The sequence below is a fragment of the Babylonia areolata genome, chromosome 18 (genome assembly GCF_041734735.1).
Source record: "Babylonia areolata isolate BAREFJ2019XMU chromosome 18, ASM4173473v1, whole genome shotgun sequence".
NCBI classification, from domain to species: Eukaryota; Metazoa; Mollusca; class Gastropoda; order Neogastropoda; family Buccinidae; genus Babylonia; species Babylonia areolata.
The window spans coordinates 64,318,430-64,335,929 of NC_134893.1; the positions used below are offsets into that span (position 1 = coordinate 64,318,430).

Sequence of the window (17,500 nt, forward strand, 5' to 3'; positions counted from 1 at the left end):
TATCAGTCTGTCTGTCTGTCTGACTGACTGTCTGACTGTCTGTCTATATATCTATCTGCCTGTCAGCATTTCAAAGATGGAAAATGATACCTCACATCAGAACTACTTATCTGACTGTCTATTTATCTATCTGATTGTCCGCCTGCCTGCCTATCTATCTATCTATCTATCTATCTGTCTGTCGGTCTGTCTGTCTGCCTGTCTGTCTGCCTGCCTGTCTGTCAGCATTTCCAAGACGGCAAGTGATTCCTCAGGTCAGAACTTAGACCTACGGACATAGATCCTTTTTTTTTCTTTCTTTTTTTTTCTCTTTTTTTTCCTCAAACACCAAAGACGTGGAACGTACTTCCTGACAACTTCTGACGTTCTGCTGACAGCCTCGTCTCTTTCACATCTGACCTCTTCCCTAAGCGACAAGTCTCGTTGTGGCATGTCCATCCAAACAGTAAATACTCCTTATATGTGTTATGCTTGGTTATGTGTACACGCACACATGCACATGCGAGTGTGTGTGTTGGGGGTAGGGGAGGAGGGGTCAGGTATGTGTATATGTGTGTGTTCAAAACATATATCATGCGCTTTGTAATGCACCCGGAGCTGTATTCTGGATAGAGTGATAGTTAAGCATTACTGAGTTATTATTTTTTAAATGTTATTATTGTCATCGTTATTGTTGTTGTTGTTGTCGTCGTTGGTGTTATCATCAACATGAATCTGTGTTGTGCAGTCGGCATTACAACACGAACATATGTCCGTGCAGGGTAATCAGGTCACAAAAAACCTGGACATCAATGAAAGTTTGATTTTCAAAAGTATGCATTATAATTGTCTATCATTAGATCAAACACAAATACTTAAGATATGGAATATTACCTGATTTAGTAAGTAAAATAATGGTTTAATCTCTATCTCTCTCACTCTCTCTCTCTCTTTCTGTCAGTCTCTGTCTGTCTGTCTGTCTGCGTTGACGAAGAGAGCTAACATTGATACATACCTACCTGTCGCCAACCCCAGCCACACACCATCCAGTTAAAAAACCCAACAATAACCTTCTTTGCTGCTACTTACGTCGTCATCACCTTGACCACAACCAAAACACCGATACCTTTGCCGCTTTCTTATGCACTTAAATATATTTAGCATACACTATGTTAAACTCTGTTTAAATTGTGAGGTATTGTTCAACGACTTCTCTTTTACGAAGTCTTTTAAGTAATTTCCTGTAATTGTATTTAGATTTTTTTTTCAAATTTCACCCTCATTTCACCCTCATTTGCCCAGTTTTCCCCCAACTCTCCATTCATCCACATCTCCCACCCCTTCTAACCGATAATACACAAATGTATACATAAATACTTGAACAAAATGTCTTCAATCACCGATATGTGTGACGGGACATTAAACAAAATTCCTCCTCCTGTTGGGAAAGGATAGAAATTGCTCTTTCCCCGATTTTCTCCCCTGCCGAAATTCCTGCTCTTTCGTCTGACTGTTTTTGTATTTGTATTTGTTTGTATTTGTATTTCTTTTTATCACAACAGATTTCTCTGTGTGAAATTCGGGATGCTCTCCCCAGGGAGAGCGCGTCGCTACACTACAGAGCCACCCATTTTTTTGTATTTTTTCCTGCGTGCAGTTTGATTTGTTTTTCCTATCGAAATGGATTTTTCTACAGAATTTTGCCAGGAACAACCCTTTTGTTGCCGTGGGTTCTTTAACGTGCGCTAAGTGCATGCTGCACACGGGACCTCGGTTTATCGGAAAAAAGGGAAAGAAAGGGGGAAAAAAAGGTAAGAAAAAAAAGAAGCTAACGGCCATTTTCTGACCTCTCTTTCCTGTCGAAACTTAAAGCTTTGCAAGAGAATTGTTCTGTCACAGGTTTTGGCACTGCCCCGAGATATCTTAGATGTAGGATAGTCTGTCTTGTTCGACTTCGACCGCCAGAACAGCAGAGGAGGTAACTGGGCTAGAATTTAATTATAGTAGAGAGTGTCTTGCCCAAGTTACATCCCCACTCTCTCGGCCAAGAGGGTTTTAGGACAGTCGGCATTAGGATGGTTCCCAAAAGGCCAACTAGCTTCCAAAGCTGCAGCACAAAGAGTCAGTGCAATTTTGCCTTCTAGTTTGAGTCATAGTCCTTCACAAAAGACTAAGCTGTAAATGATTTCCTATACCATGTATACATCCCGTCAACTCCGTTCTTCTTCAGATAATCGTCTGATTCGGATCCACTGCTGTAAGAACAAAGTCCTTCCGTCAGCGTTCTTTCTCTTTTCATCGTCAACCTGTCTGGAACCAACTCTCTCTGCAGATCAGGAACTCTTTCTTCTTCCACTTCATCCAAGACTTCCCCGAAAACCCACTTCTTTAAACTAATGTAGGACGCCATCGCGACACTGCATTGTTCTGGTTGTATACGTCTTGTGTGTGTGTGTGTGTGTGTGTGTGTGTGTGTGTGTGTGTGTGTGTGTGTGTGTGTGTGTGTGTGTGTGTAAAGCCATTCGGTCTTTATTTAGATAATAGGCACTATGTCTTATTATTTTACTACTACTACTACTACTACTACTACTACTACTACTACTACTACTAACAAATCCAGTATGATAACTAGAATTGTGCAATCAACAACCATGTACCTGATGATCTGGTCATCAGCCCTATCCACATGTAATATGCAGCTTCTGTTCGAACGTGTGTGTGTGTGTGTGTGTGTGTGTGTGTGGGCGCGCGCGCGCGTGTATGTGTGTGTGTGTGTGTGTGTGTGTGTGTGTGTGTGTGTGTGTGTGTGTGTGTGTGCGGTGCGTGCATGTGTGAGTATACACAAGTTTTTATATTGATATGCATTTGTATGTATCATAATTTCCACTGTATCTGTGTTTGTGTATGATTTTCGATTTATGTTCGTATCTTGTTATTTACTATCCCCTCCTCCCCAATATTCCTTTTGACCCCGGTACACTTGGTAATAAAGACATGTTCTATTCTGTTCTATTCTATTCTACTACTACTATGTCTATCAACTATATCGTGTTGTTCGATATCGGAGTTACTGTTCCCAAATCAGAATGAATGATTTTGTATGGGCGCAATAGCCGAGTGGTTAAAGCGTTGGACTTTCAATCTGAGGATCCTGGGTTCGAATCTCGGTAACGGCGCCTGGTGGGTAAAGGGTGGAGATTTTTCCGGTCTCCCAGGTCAACATATGTGCAGACCTGCTTGTGTCTGAACCCCCTTCGTGTGTATACGCAAGCAAATGCGCATGCAAAAGATCCTGTAATCCATGTCGGTTATGGAAACAAGTACATACCCAGCATGCACACCCCCGAAAGCGGAGTATGGCTGCCTACATGGCGGGGTAAAAACGGTCATGCACGTAAAAGCCCACTCGTGTACATACGAGTGAACGTGGGGGGTGCAGCCCACGAACGCAGAAGAAGAAGAAGTGTGGATTGTTTTGGCAATGCTGATACACATCTTTTAAAAACATTTCCCAAAATGGTGAGAAAAAATAAAGAATACATCTGAGATTATCACAGAATGAAAGACAAAACTAGCACAAAAACAATGCACTGACGAAATATAAGGCTTGTGCATTCCTTACGGGAAATGAAAATAAATCAAATATGCAGGTATGCATGTAGGTATATACATTTGTATATATGTGTATATGTATGTATGTATGGTTCTATCTATCTATCTATCTATCTATCTATCTATCTATGTTTACACCTTCAACAATAGTTATGAAAAAACCCCAAACAAAACAAAACAAAAAAACACAACTACAACGAAAAATGTAAAATAAGGAAAACAACACTGTACATGAAGACGATGACTCATAAAAAACAAACAAACAACAGAAGTAAAAACAAACTATGGAACAAGAACGGGACAAAAACACTCACAAGCTGAGATCTGTGGAAACTGACATATAAAAACATCCCACGTGCTGTTTTGTGCCCCTTACTGTTTAAACACTGTTGATCGTACGTGTCAGAAACACAAGACGAGGTATACTGATTCTTTACAATAGTGTTGATGATAGAAGATAAGCAACCAGGAAGACTGCTTTTTTCTTCTCTCTCTCTCTCTCTCTCTCTCTCTCTCTCTCTCTCTGTCGCAAATAGTTTGCCTATGGATATTTTGACTGTGCCACGACAGGTTGTGAGACTGAACATATGGTTTAACAGTTAGGAAACAAACAGTTCATTAGTGTGTTCTTCGCACACATGACCCAGATTTCTAGTTGATGAAACGTGGTCATTTTCCACTCACAGTCCATCGCGAAAGAAAACTAGTTTTTCTGTGGTCTATTGTTGCCGACATGAACCATGTGGATTTTTGTTTTATGTACAATGCTGAGTCAGACAGTGTTTGTACTCTGGCTTTCCTTTTTATTTTTTTATTACTCTATTTCTCACGTGTGTGTGTGTGTGTGTGTGTGTGTGTGTGTGTGTGTGTGTGTGTGTGTGTGTGTGTGTGTGTGTGTGTGTGTGTGTGTGTGTGTGTGTGTGTGTGAGTGTGTGTGTGTGTGTGTGTGAGTGTGTGTGTGTGTGTGTGTGTGTGTGTGTGTGTGTGTGTGAGTGTGTGTGTGTGTGTGTGTGTGTGTGTGTGTGTGTGTGTGTGTGTGTGTGTGTGTGTGTGTGTGTGTGTGTGTGTGTGTGTAAAGAACACCATACGGCATCTGTTTAAGAAGAAGAAGAAGAAATTCGAGTATACGTATGGTCTTTGCCAGATCCTTTTTTTATAATTGTTATTATAATATCAACATTGTACGTCTTCCTCTAAACACTGATGCGTGCAAAGCGTGTCTGACTCACCAATGATATATATATATATATATATATATATATGTGGTATGTGTATGTGCGCACGCGAGCGAACGTCCGTACGTGCGTGCAAGCGTGTTTGTTTGCGAGTGCAAAATAGGATAAAATAAAACAAAAAAACAACAACCCCAAACCCCCCAAAACAACAACAACAACCCCCCCCAAAAAAACAAAAAAACAAAAACAAAACAAAACAAAAAAACAACAACAAAAACAACAACAAACAAACAATATTATTACTATCATATACCATGAATTTATGAACTTAGACGACTGAGGATAATTCATGACCTCCTTTCTACTGCTCATCACACAACGCTGCACTGGGCTGATTACTATAGCGGTTACCTCCCCTGGCGCGTCCAGCCATGTTTATCTGGGTCATCTTGATAGTCTTTCCATAGCTAGCGAGCACAACCGATAGATCATTACACACGACTCGCCAAGACAAAACATCTCAGAGATGTCAACTTCCAAACCAAAAAGAAACAAAGGTACATAAACACAGGGTACAAATAACCTTTATTCATCAGTGCATTTACACAGTTACAAGGTAATGTCGTGTTCAAGTGTTCAATAGAAAAAGAAACAAACAAAAAAAACACACAAAAAAAACACACACACACAAAAAAAAAATCAACAAAAAAGAAAAAAAAAACAAACATCGAAGACTGAAACACATACATGGAACCAGCGCAGCAAAACCATTTCGCGAGGAACGGTTAATCAATTAAAAAGAAACCCCACAAGTTATCAAGGCCAAGGTTGATTACCATTATGAAATGGATGTAGTTATCATGACATTATGGGTGTAGTTATCATGACTGGTTCGAATAAGGACCACGAGTTGTGAATAAACGCTCACAGGGTAATATTATCACGGTAACAATTTATCATCAGTACATAAATATGACACAAGCATGATTAACACGGACTTGAGCAATGGTGAAAAAGGGAGAGAACATTTAACTGAGGCAAAGATAGCCAAATTCAAAGAACTGTAAGACAATAAGCACACAAATTGAAGGCAAAGGTTTAAAAGGAAACAAAAATTAAACCCGATTTCAAAACACGACCAAAGAAATGAGTATTGTCATACCAAGTGCTTCAAGTTCCGAATTGAAGAGACGGGAGAAATAAAGGCCCAAAGACAGAGAGACAGGCAAGTGACAGACTTCACCTGTGCGCGCAGTGTGGGAAGGATTGTCACTCCAGTACTGACCTGTCCAGCCACACCCGACGCTGTGTCAATCACAACCCAGACGCTAACTCCGTCTCCCGAGACTGACAGATACCTGTCTAGTTTGAAGACGCAAGCCTTCGCCTTTGCCAAAAGGACAACAGTTTGGGGGTTTGAAGTGGGGGAGAGTGGCAGAAATAGCAGTACTTTTCGGGGGTATTCGCGAAACGCGACGCTGCCCAAACAACTGGACCAAATTAATTATTATAATACGTAAGGTTTCAGTTTTCTCAGTGAGGCGTTACTGCGTTCGGACAAATCCATACACGCTTGGGGCGGGGGAATTGTTCTGGGTTAACGTTTACTGACCCCTCACTCTGCACTCTCCATTGTGACTTAACGGTAGAAAAACGTGTGTGTGTTTGTGTGTGGGCGGTGGTGATTGTGGTGGTGATGGTCCTACTCTGATGGCCTGTATTGATTCTAACTGGGCCAAATTCACCCCCCGGCGGTCATGGTCATTTCAAGCTAACCTCGACTGACCTCCATATCCAGTGTACGATGGAAAGTGGGGCGAGGGGGGTGGGCGGGGGGAGGAGGAGGGTGGGCGTGGGGGGTCGGCGTGGGAAGGGAAGTAGGGGGGTTGATATCCACTGGATGTGTAGTTTGGTTCTGTCTGATTCGAGTTTACTCCTAGGGCTAGTCTGCATAGATCTCAATGTTCATCTGGGCTGGCCAATTTTGCGTCCGGGGGTAGAAAAGAAAAGAAGAAAAAAAAAAGAAGCCACAACACCGTTCCTCGCAATGAAAATATGCACACATCTGGAAGCGGAGGTGTCAAACAAACTGTTAACGTTACTCAGAAAACAACAACAGCACGACACAAACTGGCCACGGAAGACCTTGTCCAGTGCTACAAGTCAGCTGTTGTAGTGGGCTTCCCTCTCCCTTTCTTAACAAACACGCATTAACCATTGACAGAAGACAAACGAACGGATGAATAGATAAAATAAGGAAATGCATAAATCAGTAGATTAACTGAGTTCAGTTCAGTTCAGTTACTCAAGGGGGCGTCACTGTGTTCGGACAAATCCATGTAAACGGAAGGAAACTGAATAAACAGGCAATAGCTGAGCTCCCTCTTGGCCGAGAGAGTGGGGATGTACTTGGGCAAGACACTCTCCACTATAATCAAATTCTAGCCCAAATAGTCGGAACAGCAGTTGCCTCCTCTGCCGTTCTGATGGTCATAGTCGGACACGACTGACTATCATAAAAAAATGAATGACAGGACTAAGAGCATGGAAACAAAACAAAAAAACAAAAAACAAACCCCCTCCAAAAAAACAACAGTAACACCACAAAAAGCACCCCCCAAAAAAAACAAACAAAAAAACCAAAACAAAAAAACAACAACCCAAAAACCCAACAAAAAACAAACACCACCACCACCAACAAAAAAAAAAAAAAAAAAAAAAAAAAGAAAGAAAGAAAAAAGAAACAACCCAAAACACACGAAAAACGATAACCAACCAAGCAGCCAACCAACCAACTCACTTACTCTTTCACTGAACCAGGCACCTTAAAGAGTGACATTAACATAGACACGGAAACATAATCAACAACATCAACACGAAAATGATTAAGTGGATTACCCCTACCCCCTTCCCCCCAAACGCCCGCGCCCCCTCACCGAGAAAGGCTCTGTAAGGACTGTTTCATGTCAAATATAACGCAGGACACATCAAAACATAGCAGATTAACCAGAAAGATAAGAAAAAAGAAGAAGAAGAAGAAGAAGAAGAAGAAGAAGAAGAAGATCGAATGGCGCATGGGAACAAACGTGCCTAGGTTAGTAAAAATGGCCTCCTTGTAAAAAAGCACCACACATAGAAGAAGTTGACAGTGACAGTAATACAAACAGAAGGCAGAAAACGTTCGTTATCATCACCAGTGGCAAAGATGACAGTAATTATTCCATAACCATCCCCGAAAACGGAGTATGGCTGCCTGCATGGCGGGGGTAAAAAACGGTCATACACGTAAAAGCCCACTCGTGTACATACGGGTGAACGTGGGAGTTGCAGCCTACGAACGAAAAAGAAGAAGAAGAAGAAGAAGAAGAAGAAGAAGAATCCATAACCACCACCACCACCACCACCCCTACAGCAACAACAACCACAACAGCATCCACCACCATCACCACCGCCTTCACAACCACATACTTCTAGTTTATTACTTCCGCGTTTTAATCGACAGTTACTACCCCCGGTGACATGGGATAACTAACCACCCCTTTAGTAAAGTTTGACATTGGATGACACTGTTGCCTACGGTCCAGCCGACTGCACAGGGCCATATTATCATGACTGCCCAGACTAAGTATGAAATTCAGCCGCGTTATAAAGAGAAGTCTCACTTTTGTCCTTCATATCATGGGTTCGTGTGAATGTGAAAAAACGGACAGAAAGGGGCAAAGAAAGAAAGAATGAAAGACAAAACAAACAAGAAGAAAACCTCGGAGAGAGCAAAGCGAATTCAAAATGATAGTTTCTGCTGCTCCATTTTTATCAAAGTTTTTTTTTCTTTTTCGTCAGACCCTGGTGGTGTGGTGTCAAGAGTCGTTTTGGATAGCCCCCCCCCACCCCCCACCCCCTACTCCCCCTCCCTATCCCTCGCCGCCACCACCACCACCTGCTCCCCCACCCCCACACCTCCGCACTAACCTGCTCCGTTTCTCGCCCTCTTTTCTAGGGTGAACTGTGTTGTGTTGTTTTGTTTTCTTTTTGTTTTCAGATGTGACAGAGACCACCGAAAACGGAGTATGGCTGCCCACATGGCGGGGTAAAAAACGGTCATGCACGTAGAAGCCCACTTGTGTACATACGAGTGAACGTGGGAGTTGCAGCCGACGAACGAAGAAGAAGAAGAAGAAGAAGAAGAAGCAATAGAAGCTTCTCCTTCTCCTCCTCCTTCTCCTCCTCCTTCTTCTTCTTCTTCCGCGTTCCCTGGCCACGCTAGATTTTCAGTCCGGTCAGGACAGCGAAGTCCGCGGTCCGTCGCAGGGACCTCACCGATCCCCACAGTTTCTCCTGGAGCTCCACCGGGCTGGGCCATGCCTGGCGTCTCAGAGCGTCGAAAGTTGGGGCAGGACTGCAGGATATGGGAGGGGGTCTGTGGGCCCTGTGCCACAAGGGCACTGGTCAGTATTTGACATAAAAGAAGAAGAAGCAACAGAAAAAGCAAAAGAAGAAGAAGAAAGAAGAAGAAGGAGTAGAAGAAGTAGAAGAAAGAAGAAGTAGAATGAATGAAAGAAGAGGAAAAGGAGAACAAAGAAGAGGAAAAGGAGAACAAAGGAGAGGAAAAGGAGAACAAAGGAGAGGAAAAGGAGAACAAAGAAGAGGAAAAGGAGAACAAAGGAGAGGAAAAGGAGAACAAAGGAGAGGAAAAGGAGAACAAAGGAGAGGAAAAGGAGAACAAAGAAGAGGAAAAGGAGAACAAAGAAGAGGAAGAAGGAACCAAGCAAAAGGAAACGACAACACAGAAATGGTATCAACTACCATCATCAAATAAACAAACGAACGTAGAACGTACAACTCAATTGTTGTTTTTTTAGGAAAAAACACACACCAAAAAACCACCCCCCAACAAACCCACGACTGATCGAACAATGCCCTGGGGATATATATATATATATATATATATATATATATATATATATATATATATATATATATATATATATATAAAGAGAACAGTAAAAGGGAGACGGGTACATTCAAAATAGACCTACCACAACATGCAAAGTTAAAGTTATTGAACAAAGACATGGACATCATTTGTCTAAAGAAAAAAAAAATCAGTTTAAATGTTTATTCAGTAACATGTCTGTATCAAACAACAAATTTCTTAAAATGACAGTTTTGGATAATGCACAATTACTGCGAATGCAAAATAGGACAACAAAAACAGCAACAACAACAACAAAACAACAGCAATAAAAACCACACACAAAAAAACGAATGAATATGAGTGAGACACCAAACATCGTATAGTGAAGGGGAGACTATAATATTATGAGTATTTAACAGCCAGCCAGCAGGAACACACGCACGTGCACACACACACACACACACACACACACACACACACACACACACACACTGTTGCTATTGCATATAGGCCATTGCTATCAGCATACATAGAGTACTCGCACGCACACACACACACACACACACACACACACACACACACACACACACACTGTTGCTATTGCATATAGGCCATTGCTATCAGCATACGTAGAGTACTCGCACACACACACACACACACACACACATACACAAGCTTATATTTTACCCTCTATAAAGATCATTTTGACTTGACACACACACACTCACTCACACACACAAAAACAAACAAACAATAATAATAATGATAATGATAACAACAACAACAATAATAATGACAATGATAATAATAATAATGATAATGAAACCGGGATATAGGTTAAAACAAAAATATAATCTGTCTTGTCTTGGAAAACACCAGAAGGGGACACCAACTCATCTGCATAGACTGCAAAGTATGGAACTGCTTTGTGTGGGAACCATGACGTTCATCTCCAATAGACACAAATGAGTCGTCATGAGAAAGGAAAAAGGGGTCTTCAAAAGTGCAAGTCTCAGTCTCAGTAGCTCAAGGAGGCGTCACTGCGTTCGGTCAAATCCATATACGCTACACCACATCTACCAAGCAGATGCCTGACCAGCAGCGTAACCCAACGCGCTTGGTCAGGCCTTGAGAAAAAGAAAAGAGATAAGTACATAAAAATACTACTACTACTACTAATAATATTTATAAGGCGCAAAATCTTGATGAAGTCAACTCTAAGCGCGCGCGCGCACACACACACACACACACACACACAACAATGATGATAAATATGCAAATAAATGTAAAACATGCAGATACACGTTAATACACACACACACACACACACACACACACACACACACACACACACACACACACACACACACACACACACACACAACAGATATGCAACAAACATGCAGTTTCACAGATATGAAAGCACAATCAAATACACATAAACGTACATGAGCACCAACACACACACACACACACATTACCCTGCACCGCAAAGAAAAACCCACAGTCAGCGTGGGGAAATATTCTAGTAACACGTATGTCTCAAAACATAAACTTGACCTTTTGCTTGGGCCGTGGTTTAATAAGTGATAAATGATTGTGCAAAGAGTTACTTGGGTGACGAGATAATTTTTCACGGTGTTTTTTGTTAGACATATCATTAAACACATCTGAGGGGAGAGAGAGAGAGAGAGAGAGAGAGAGAGACAAATACATAAATCTATCACGTGTTCCAAATTGTCGGAACAGTCTCGTTCCTTCCTCAAAGGGATGATTTGTTTACATATCAAAATATGATTATAAAATGAATGGCATCGGGTGGGTAAACATGAATATGTGCAAACATCTAATGGCATTATTGCCGTTGAACAATATCTTCGTGTTTATCAAAATAATTCATCACTATGAACCCCCCACCCCCCATCCCCCACACAGTGCTGAGTAAGACATAACATTCCATGGCAGAATATTTAATAACACGTAAATCTGAACGTCTAAAATGGACAAAGTAAAAAAAAAACAAAAACAACCCAGAAAACAACGTATCTTAGTTTTGTATTAAAAAACCCACAACCCCCCCCCCAATAAAAAACAAACAAACAAAAAAAAACAACAACAAAAAAACAAACAACAAGACCAAAAAAACCAAACCAACACCAATTGCCATACAAGTATGACTAAACATTGAGTGTTTGAGTTTAACTGTGGAGTGGAGTGGAAAAATTCAAATCGTTCAGATCAAGATAAAAAGTAAGTCAAACAGTAACATTTTTCTTAAATCACACACAGGGACAGGAACACAAAATGCGTGCGTAAGCACCCACAGATGTGGAAGCCCGCGCCCGCCCCCCCTCCCCGATCCCCTCCCACCACCCCCGAACCACACCACCTCTACCTCCCGCCCCCCGCCCTGATCTGAATACTCACCACACGAAAGAATCAAACAATACTGTCTCTCAGAATGGGGGATTCCCGTGAGCCATATTCTGATACAGTGGATTAAGAAAAAAGAAAAACCAGCAAAAAACAACAACATAGTAAACAGGGGTTGGAATATATCGAAAGGCAATGAACATCACTCATACAGCAATTTGACAAGCAACATAGATTTTTACGCCCCCCCCCTCCCCGCCACACACACACACACACCCAGCACGCACACCCGCACACACACATATGCACACACACACATGTATATATATATATATATACATATATATATATATATATATATATATATATATATATATATAGAGAGAGAGAGAGAGAGAGAGAGAGAGAGAGAGAGAGAGAGAGAGAGATCATTTAGTGTGTTGATAAATCTGCGGACCAGTTCCAGACATTCTAAAAGCGAGAAAACAAACTGGAGTATTAACTTTTCAATCATTTCATAGAAAGTATTTCTCCTCGGCCATTGCATTTCATATATGCTTCACCTATTACTTACCAGGATAAAATTCACATTGTTTCACTTTTTTTTTTGCTGTGTTGGTGTTGTTGCTGTAGGTCTTTTTTTCTTTTACTTTGCAATTTTATTTATATCTGAACTGATACATGAAATAGAATCATTATTAGAAGAAGAAGGAGGAGGAGGAGGAGGAGAAGAAGAAGAAGAAGGAGGAGGAGAGGAGGAGGAGGAGGAGAAGAAGGAGGAGGAGGAGGAGGAGGAGAAGAAGGAGGAGAAGAAGAAGAAGTGAAACCGCCAGAACTGGAGACAGTTGGTGATGTGTTTAGCAGTGCAGTGCCACAACGATCAAGCCAGGTCAAGGGACCAGTGAAGGTGACAGTGGCAGTGACAGTGACAGTGACAGTGGCAGTGATAATGACGACCACATCAGAAACGGTTCACAAGTGCTTGACCTGGATTGTACGGTATGCATAGAGCTTTGTTTAGATGTTCAGCATTAGCGAAACATTGTCTGTTATTTTACTCAACATTCATGTTAGGATTTAGGAACAAATCGACTAAAAATATTGAAACCATTTGGATATAAAAGTGTTTTCCCTTTTAAAAGTAGGTCCGCATCAGAGACCTTTGGAAAAAAACACACACCCCAAAACACCAACAAAAACCAATCAACAACAACAAAAAACGAGCAAAACAACCCCCCCCCTCCCAAAAAACCCAACAACAACAACAACAACAAAAAACAAAAACAATCATTATTGTATTCGACTGTTGAAAAATGTTCAACTGCTGAAGGTGGATAAAGCGTTCATCGTGAACACTAAACACGTTCATTGTATGTATTTGTGTCGTTAGAAATAAAAAGAGAAGAAGAAAACTAGTGATACATGCTGTTAAATGAACAGCTACATGGTTTTACCATTACACGTACTCTGCTTGATGGAATTGTCACTTCAACCACTGGGCGTGGGTAAAATTCACCTCGTTGAAGTAACAGATCAACTGTTCAATCAATACTTGTTCAAGAAAGACATGGACAGGTCTCGGTGGTAACGAGTCAGTCTGTGAGACGCCAGTCACATGTAGCCAAGGTGAGTGCACGGGACTTTAAATGTGGCCGTGTGCGGACCGCAAAGGCTGTCACGTGTGCTTGCGAGCAGATCGTCACTAATCACGGAAAATCCGATGACAACTGTGTTTGTTTAAAGGTGTTCAGTGACAGATTTCTAAATGATTCCTGAACCGATTTGCGTCGGATAAGTTGCAAAAGAAAGAGCTCAACGCCTACTTTATAATGAATGTAAAATGAAGTGTTGATTATTTAAGATGAATTTATAATCTTAATTTAAGTCACCTGAACAGGGTCAGTTTTAACGAGCTCGTCGCTGAAAATGGCAAACTGCGTTAAATCAGAAAAAACAACAACAACCGTAAACAGCAACAGTAAGTTTCAACATATAAACACGTTCAGTTGAGAAACAAGTAACACAAGAACAGAGCACAGCCTCACCCAACTAAAAACCACATTTACTGGCACGAAAAGCTGAACAACAACAACAACAATAACAATAACAACAAAATAACAACAAAGAGCTGGTGTAAAGCATCATATCAATAGATATACAAACATTTCGTAGTCATCACTTCACCACAACACTGACATATACGAGCGGGGATGTACAGTAAAATGGTCAAGCCACAACGTGTTCTTTTCCTCTCAACCAGGCTTAGATTGACAGGACACTCTTCAGGTCAAAGGAACACACACACACACACACACATACACACACACAGACACACAAGCGTGGATGTACAGTAAAATGGTCAAACCACAACATCTTCTTTTCCTCTCAACAGGCTTGACAGGATACTCCTCAGGTCAAAGTGACACAAAAAATGAACCAGTGTCCTAATTTACTCGACATACATAAGAATGACTTAGAAATATCAACGAGCATTGGGAAATCTGAAATGAATAACCCACAACTGACTGGCCTGATCATTTCTGAAGATAAACACACACACACAGACACAGACAAGGACACAAGCACGCATGCACATATCCAGGTAAACACGCACGCACACACAAACACACACAAACAAACGCGCACACACACGCGCACGCACACATACACACAGACACATACGCGCATGTATGCACACACACACACACACAAACACACACACACACACACACGCACGCACACATACACACAGACACATACGCGCACGTATGCACACACACACACACACACACACACACACACACACACACACACACGGATTACCGGATTCGAGAACATTTTCAAGACCATGTCAGTATCGCATCACAAATAAGCCCTTGTACTGATATAACAATCAAACAAACAATCAATCTTTCTATAAAATAGCACTGAAGTTTAAAAAAAAAATACATTTACTATACTATTCAGTCACATAACTTGATCATTATTCATCATGAGACAAATAAATCTTCAAATTTGATTACACACACACACACACATCGAAGAGTTTCCAAACAGAAAACTTGAAATAAAAAAGAGAGAAGAAAACAACAAACCCCAAAACAACGAAAACAAGACCCCCCCCCCCCCCCCCCCCCACCACCAAAAAAACAACAATCAAAAACAAAAGCAACACCCCCCCAAAAAAAACAACAACAACAACCCCCCCCCCAAAAAAAAAACAAACCACAACAACAACAACAACAAAATAAACAAACAAAAAACCCTCAAACAATCAAAAAACAAACAAAAAACCCCCCACCCAAAACAAACATTATGCAAAAACCAAACAAAGCAAACAAGCGAATATACACTCAGAAGAGAACACACACTGCAGAGGGAAGGCCAAACAAATGAAGAATACAGTGTATATCAGTCTGAATCTTCATCCCTCCTCCTCCCTCCCTCCCTCTTCCCCCATACACCCACCAAACCAAGAAATCCCCAACTCCCCCTCCACACACAGACCCCCCCCCCCTCCCCGGATCCCCCATCCGTCCCAAACACACACGCACGCACACCCCACACTTCCGTTTTTGCTACATCAAAAAACAAAACAAACTATTCACACACACGCAAAGCCGCAACAAAAAAAACCCACAACTGTAATTAACCCTTCACCATATACACACATATACACACAAAAAACAACAACAACTCTGTTTAACTCCACACACACACACACACACACACAGATGAAACACACACACACACACACACACACACACACACACACACACACACACACACACACACACACAAACACAGAGAGAGAGATGAAAAAACAACTGAAATGAACCCTTCGCACACAACAGAACAACTGAAAATAACCCTTCACACATACACACACACACACACACACACACAATGTACATGATCAAAAAAGACTATTCACATCCACACAACCTCCACCCGCCCCCTTCCCGGGCTCAACACTCTACCTACCCACCCCCTCCGAACACACACACACACACACACACACACACACACACACACACACACACACACACACACACACACACACACACAAGCTAAGGTCGCCCTAGGTGCATAGGCTCGTCCTCCAGCCCTTCCTCGGCCTCATCCGCATACTCCGCCTTCCTCTTGTGTGACAGGAAGAGGAAGACGAGACCGGCGAGGAGGAAGATGACGAAGACGATCCAGGACAGGACGAAGGAGAAGCCGTAGGAGGTCTCGGCCTGGATGGGCAGACGGCCAGACACACTGTCCTGCTCGTGGTCCGTGGTCTTGCTGAAGACTTCGTTCAGCACCAGGATGCAGGCCGCTGTCGGGAGGACACACACGTGGGAACAGACTTGTTGTTAAGGTTGTTGAGGCTGTGGTGTAGTGGTGGTTGTTGTTATCTGTTATTGTGTCGCGTCGTGTCGTGTCGTGTCGTGTCGTATATTGTATTGTACAGACTTGCTGTTGTTATATTTTGTTGTATCGTGCTGTATTGTATTGTATTGTTATATTTTGTTGTATCGTGTCATGTCGTGCCCTGTTGTAATGTATTGTATTGTACAGACGTTGTTATTGTTGTTATATGTTGTTGTTGTTGTATCGTGGCGTGTCGTGTCGTGCCGTGTCGTGTTGTATTGCATTGCATTGCATTGTATAGTATAGACGTTGTTATTGTTGTTGTTATACCTTGTTGTTATATCGTGTCGTGTTGTATTGCATTGTATAGTATAGACGTTGTTATTGTTGTTGTTTGTCCCTGTTGTTATATCGTGTCGTGTTGTACCGCATTGTATAGTATAGACGTTGTTATTGTTGTTGTTATACCCTGTTGTTATATCGTGTCGTGTTGTACTGCATTGTATAGTATAGACGTTGTTATTGTTGTTGTTATACCCTGTTGTTATATCGTGTCGTGTTGTACTGCATTGTATAGTATAGACGTTGTCACAAAAGATATCTGTGTGAAAATTCAGGTTTCTCTCTCCCCCTCGTCTCTCACCCCTGGGAAAAAACGTCGCCACAAAGCAACACTAGTGCTTTTTGTTTTTTTTCCCCCCAAAGTGTCTGTAAATATCGTATTGGATTGCATTGTATTACTTTTTTGTCACAACAGAATTATCTGTGTAGAATTCTCGTTTCTCTCCTGCAACTCGTCGCTACATTGCGAAAGCCACATTTTTTTTTTTTTGCTAGTGTCTGTAAGCATTGTATTGTAATTACACTTTTATCAAAACATTTATATTTCCTCGCGTGGCGACAATGCACAGCCAACCTTTCCTTTCAAGTGTTTGTAAGCATTGTGTTTCATTACTCTTTTGTAACAACAGATTTTTTTTTTATCTGTGTGAAAGTCAGGCTTCTCTCCTCTGCCACAGTACAGCCCCCCCCCCCCTCCCCACTGTATGTGTATTCATTTTCAAAGCAAAGTGGATTTTTCCACAAA

The 17,500-nt window shown here is 41.6% G+C and overlaps 1 protein-coding gene across 2 annotated transcripts in view; it reads right to left on the reverse strand.

Annotated features, from left to right (window-relative positions):
* Positions 1-16,088: 16,088 nt before the first annotated feature.
* LOC143292115 (voltage-dependent calcium channel gamma-1 subunit-like) overlaps positions 16,089-17,500 on the reverse strand; it is a 99,362-nt gene continuing 97,950 nt past the window's right edge. For both annotated transcript variants that reach the window (XM_076602304.1, XM_076602303.1), the window contains one exon: positions 16,089-16,378. In XM_076602304.1, coding sequence (XP_076458419.1) covers positions 16,125-16,378 — 254 coding nt within the window. In that variant the 3' untranslated portion in view covers positions 16,089-16,124. The remainder of the gene's footprint in view (positions 16,379-17,500) is intronic.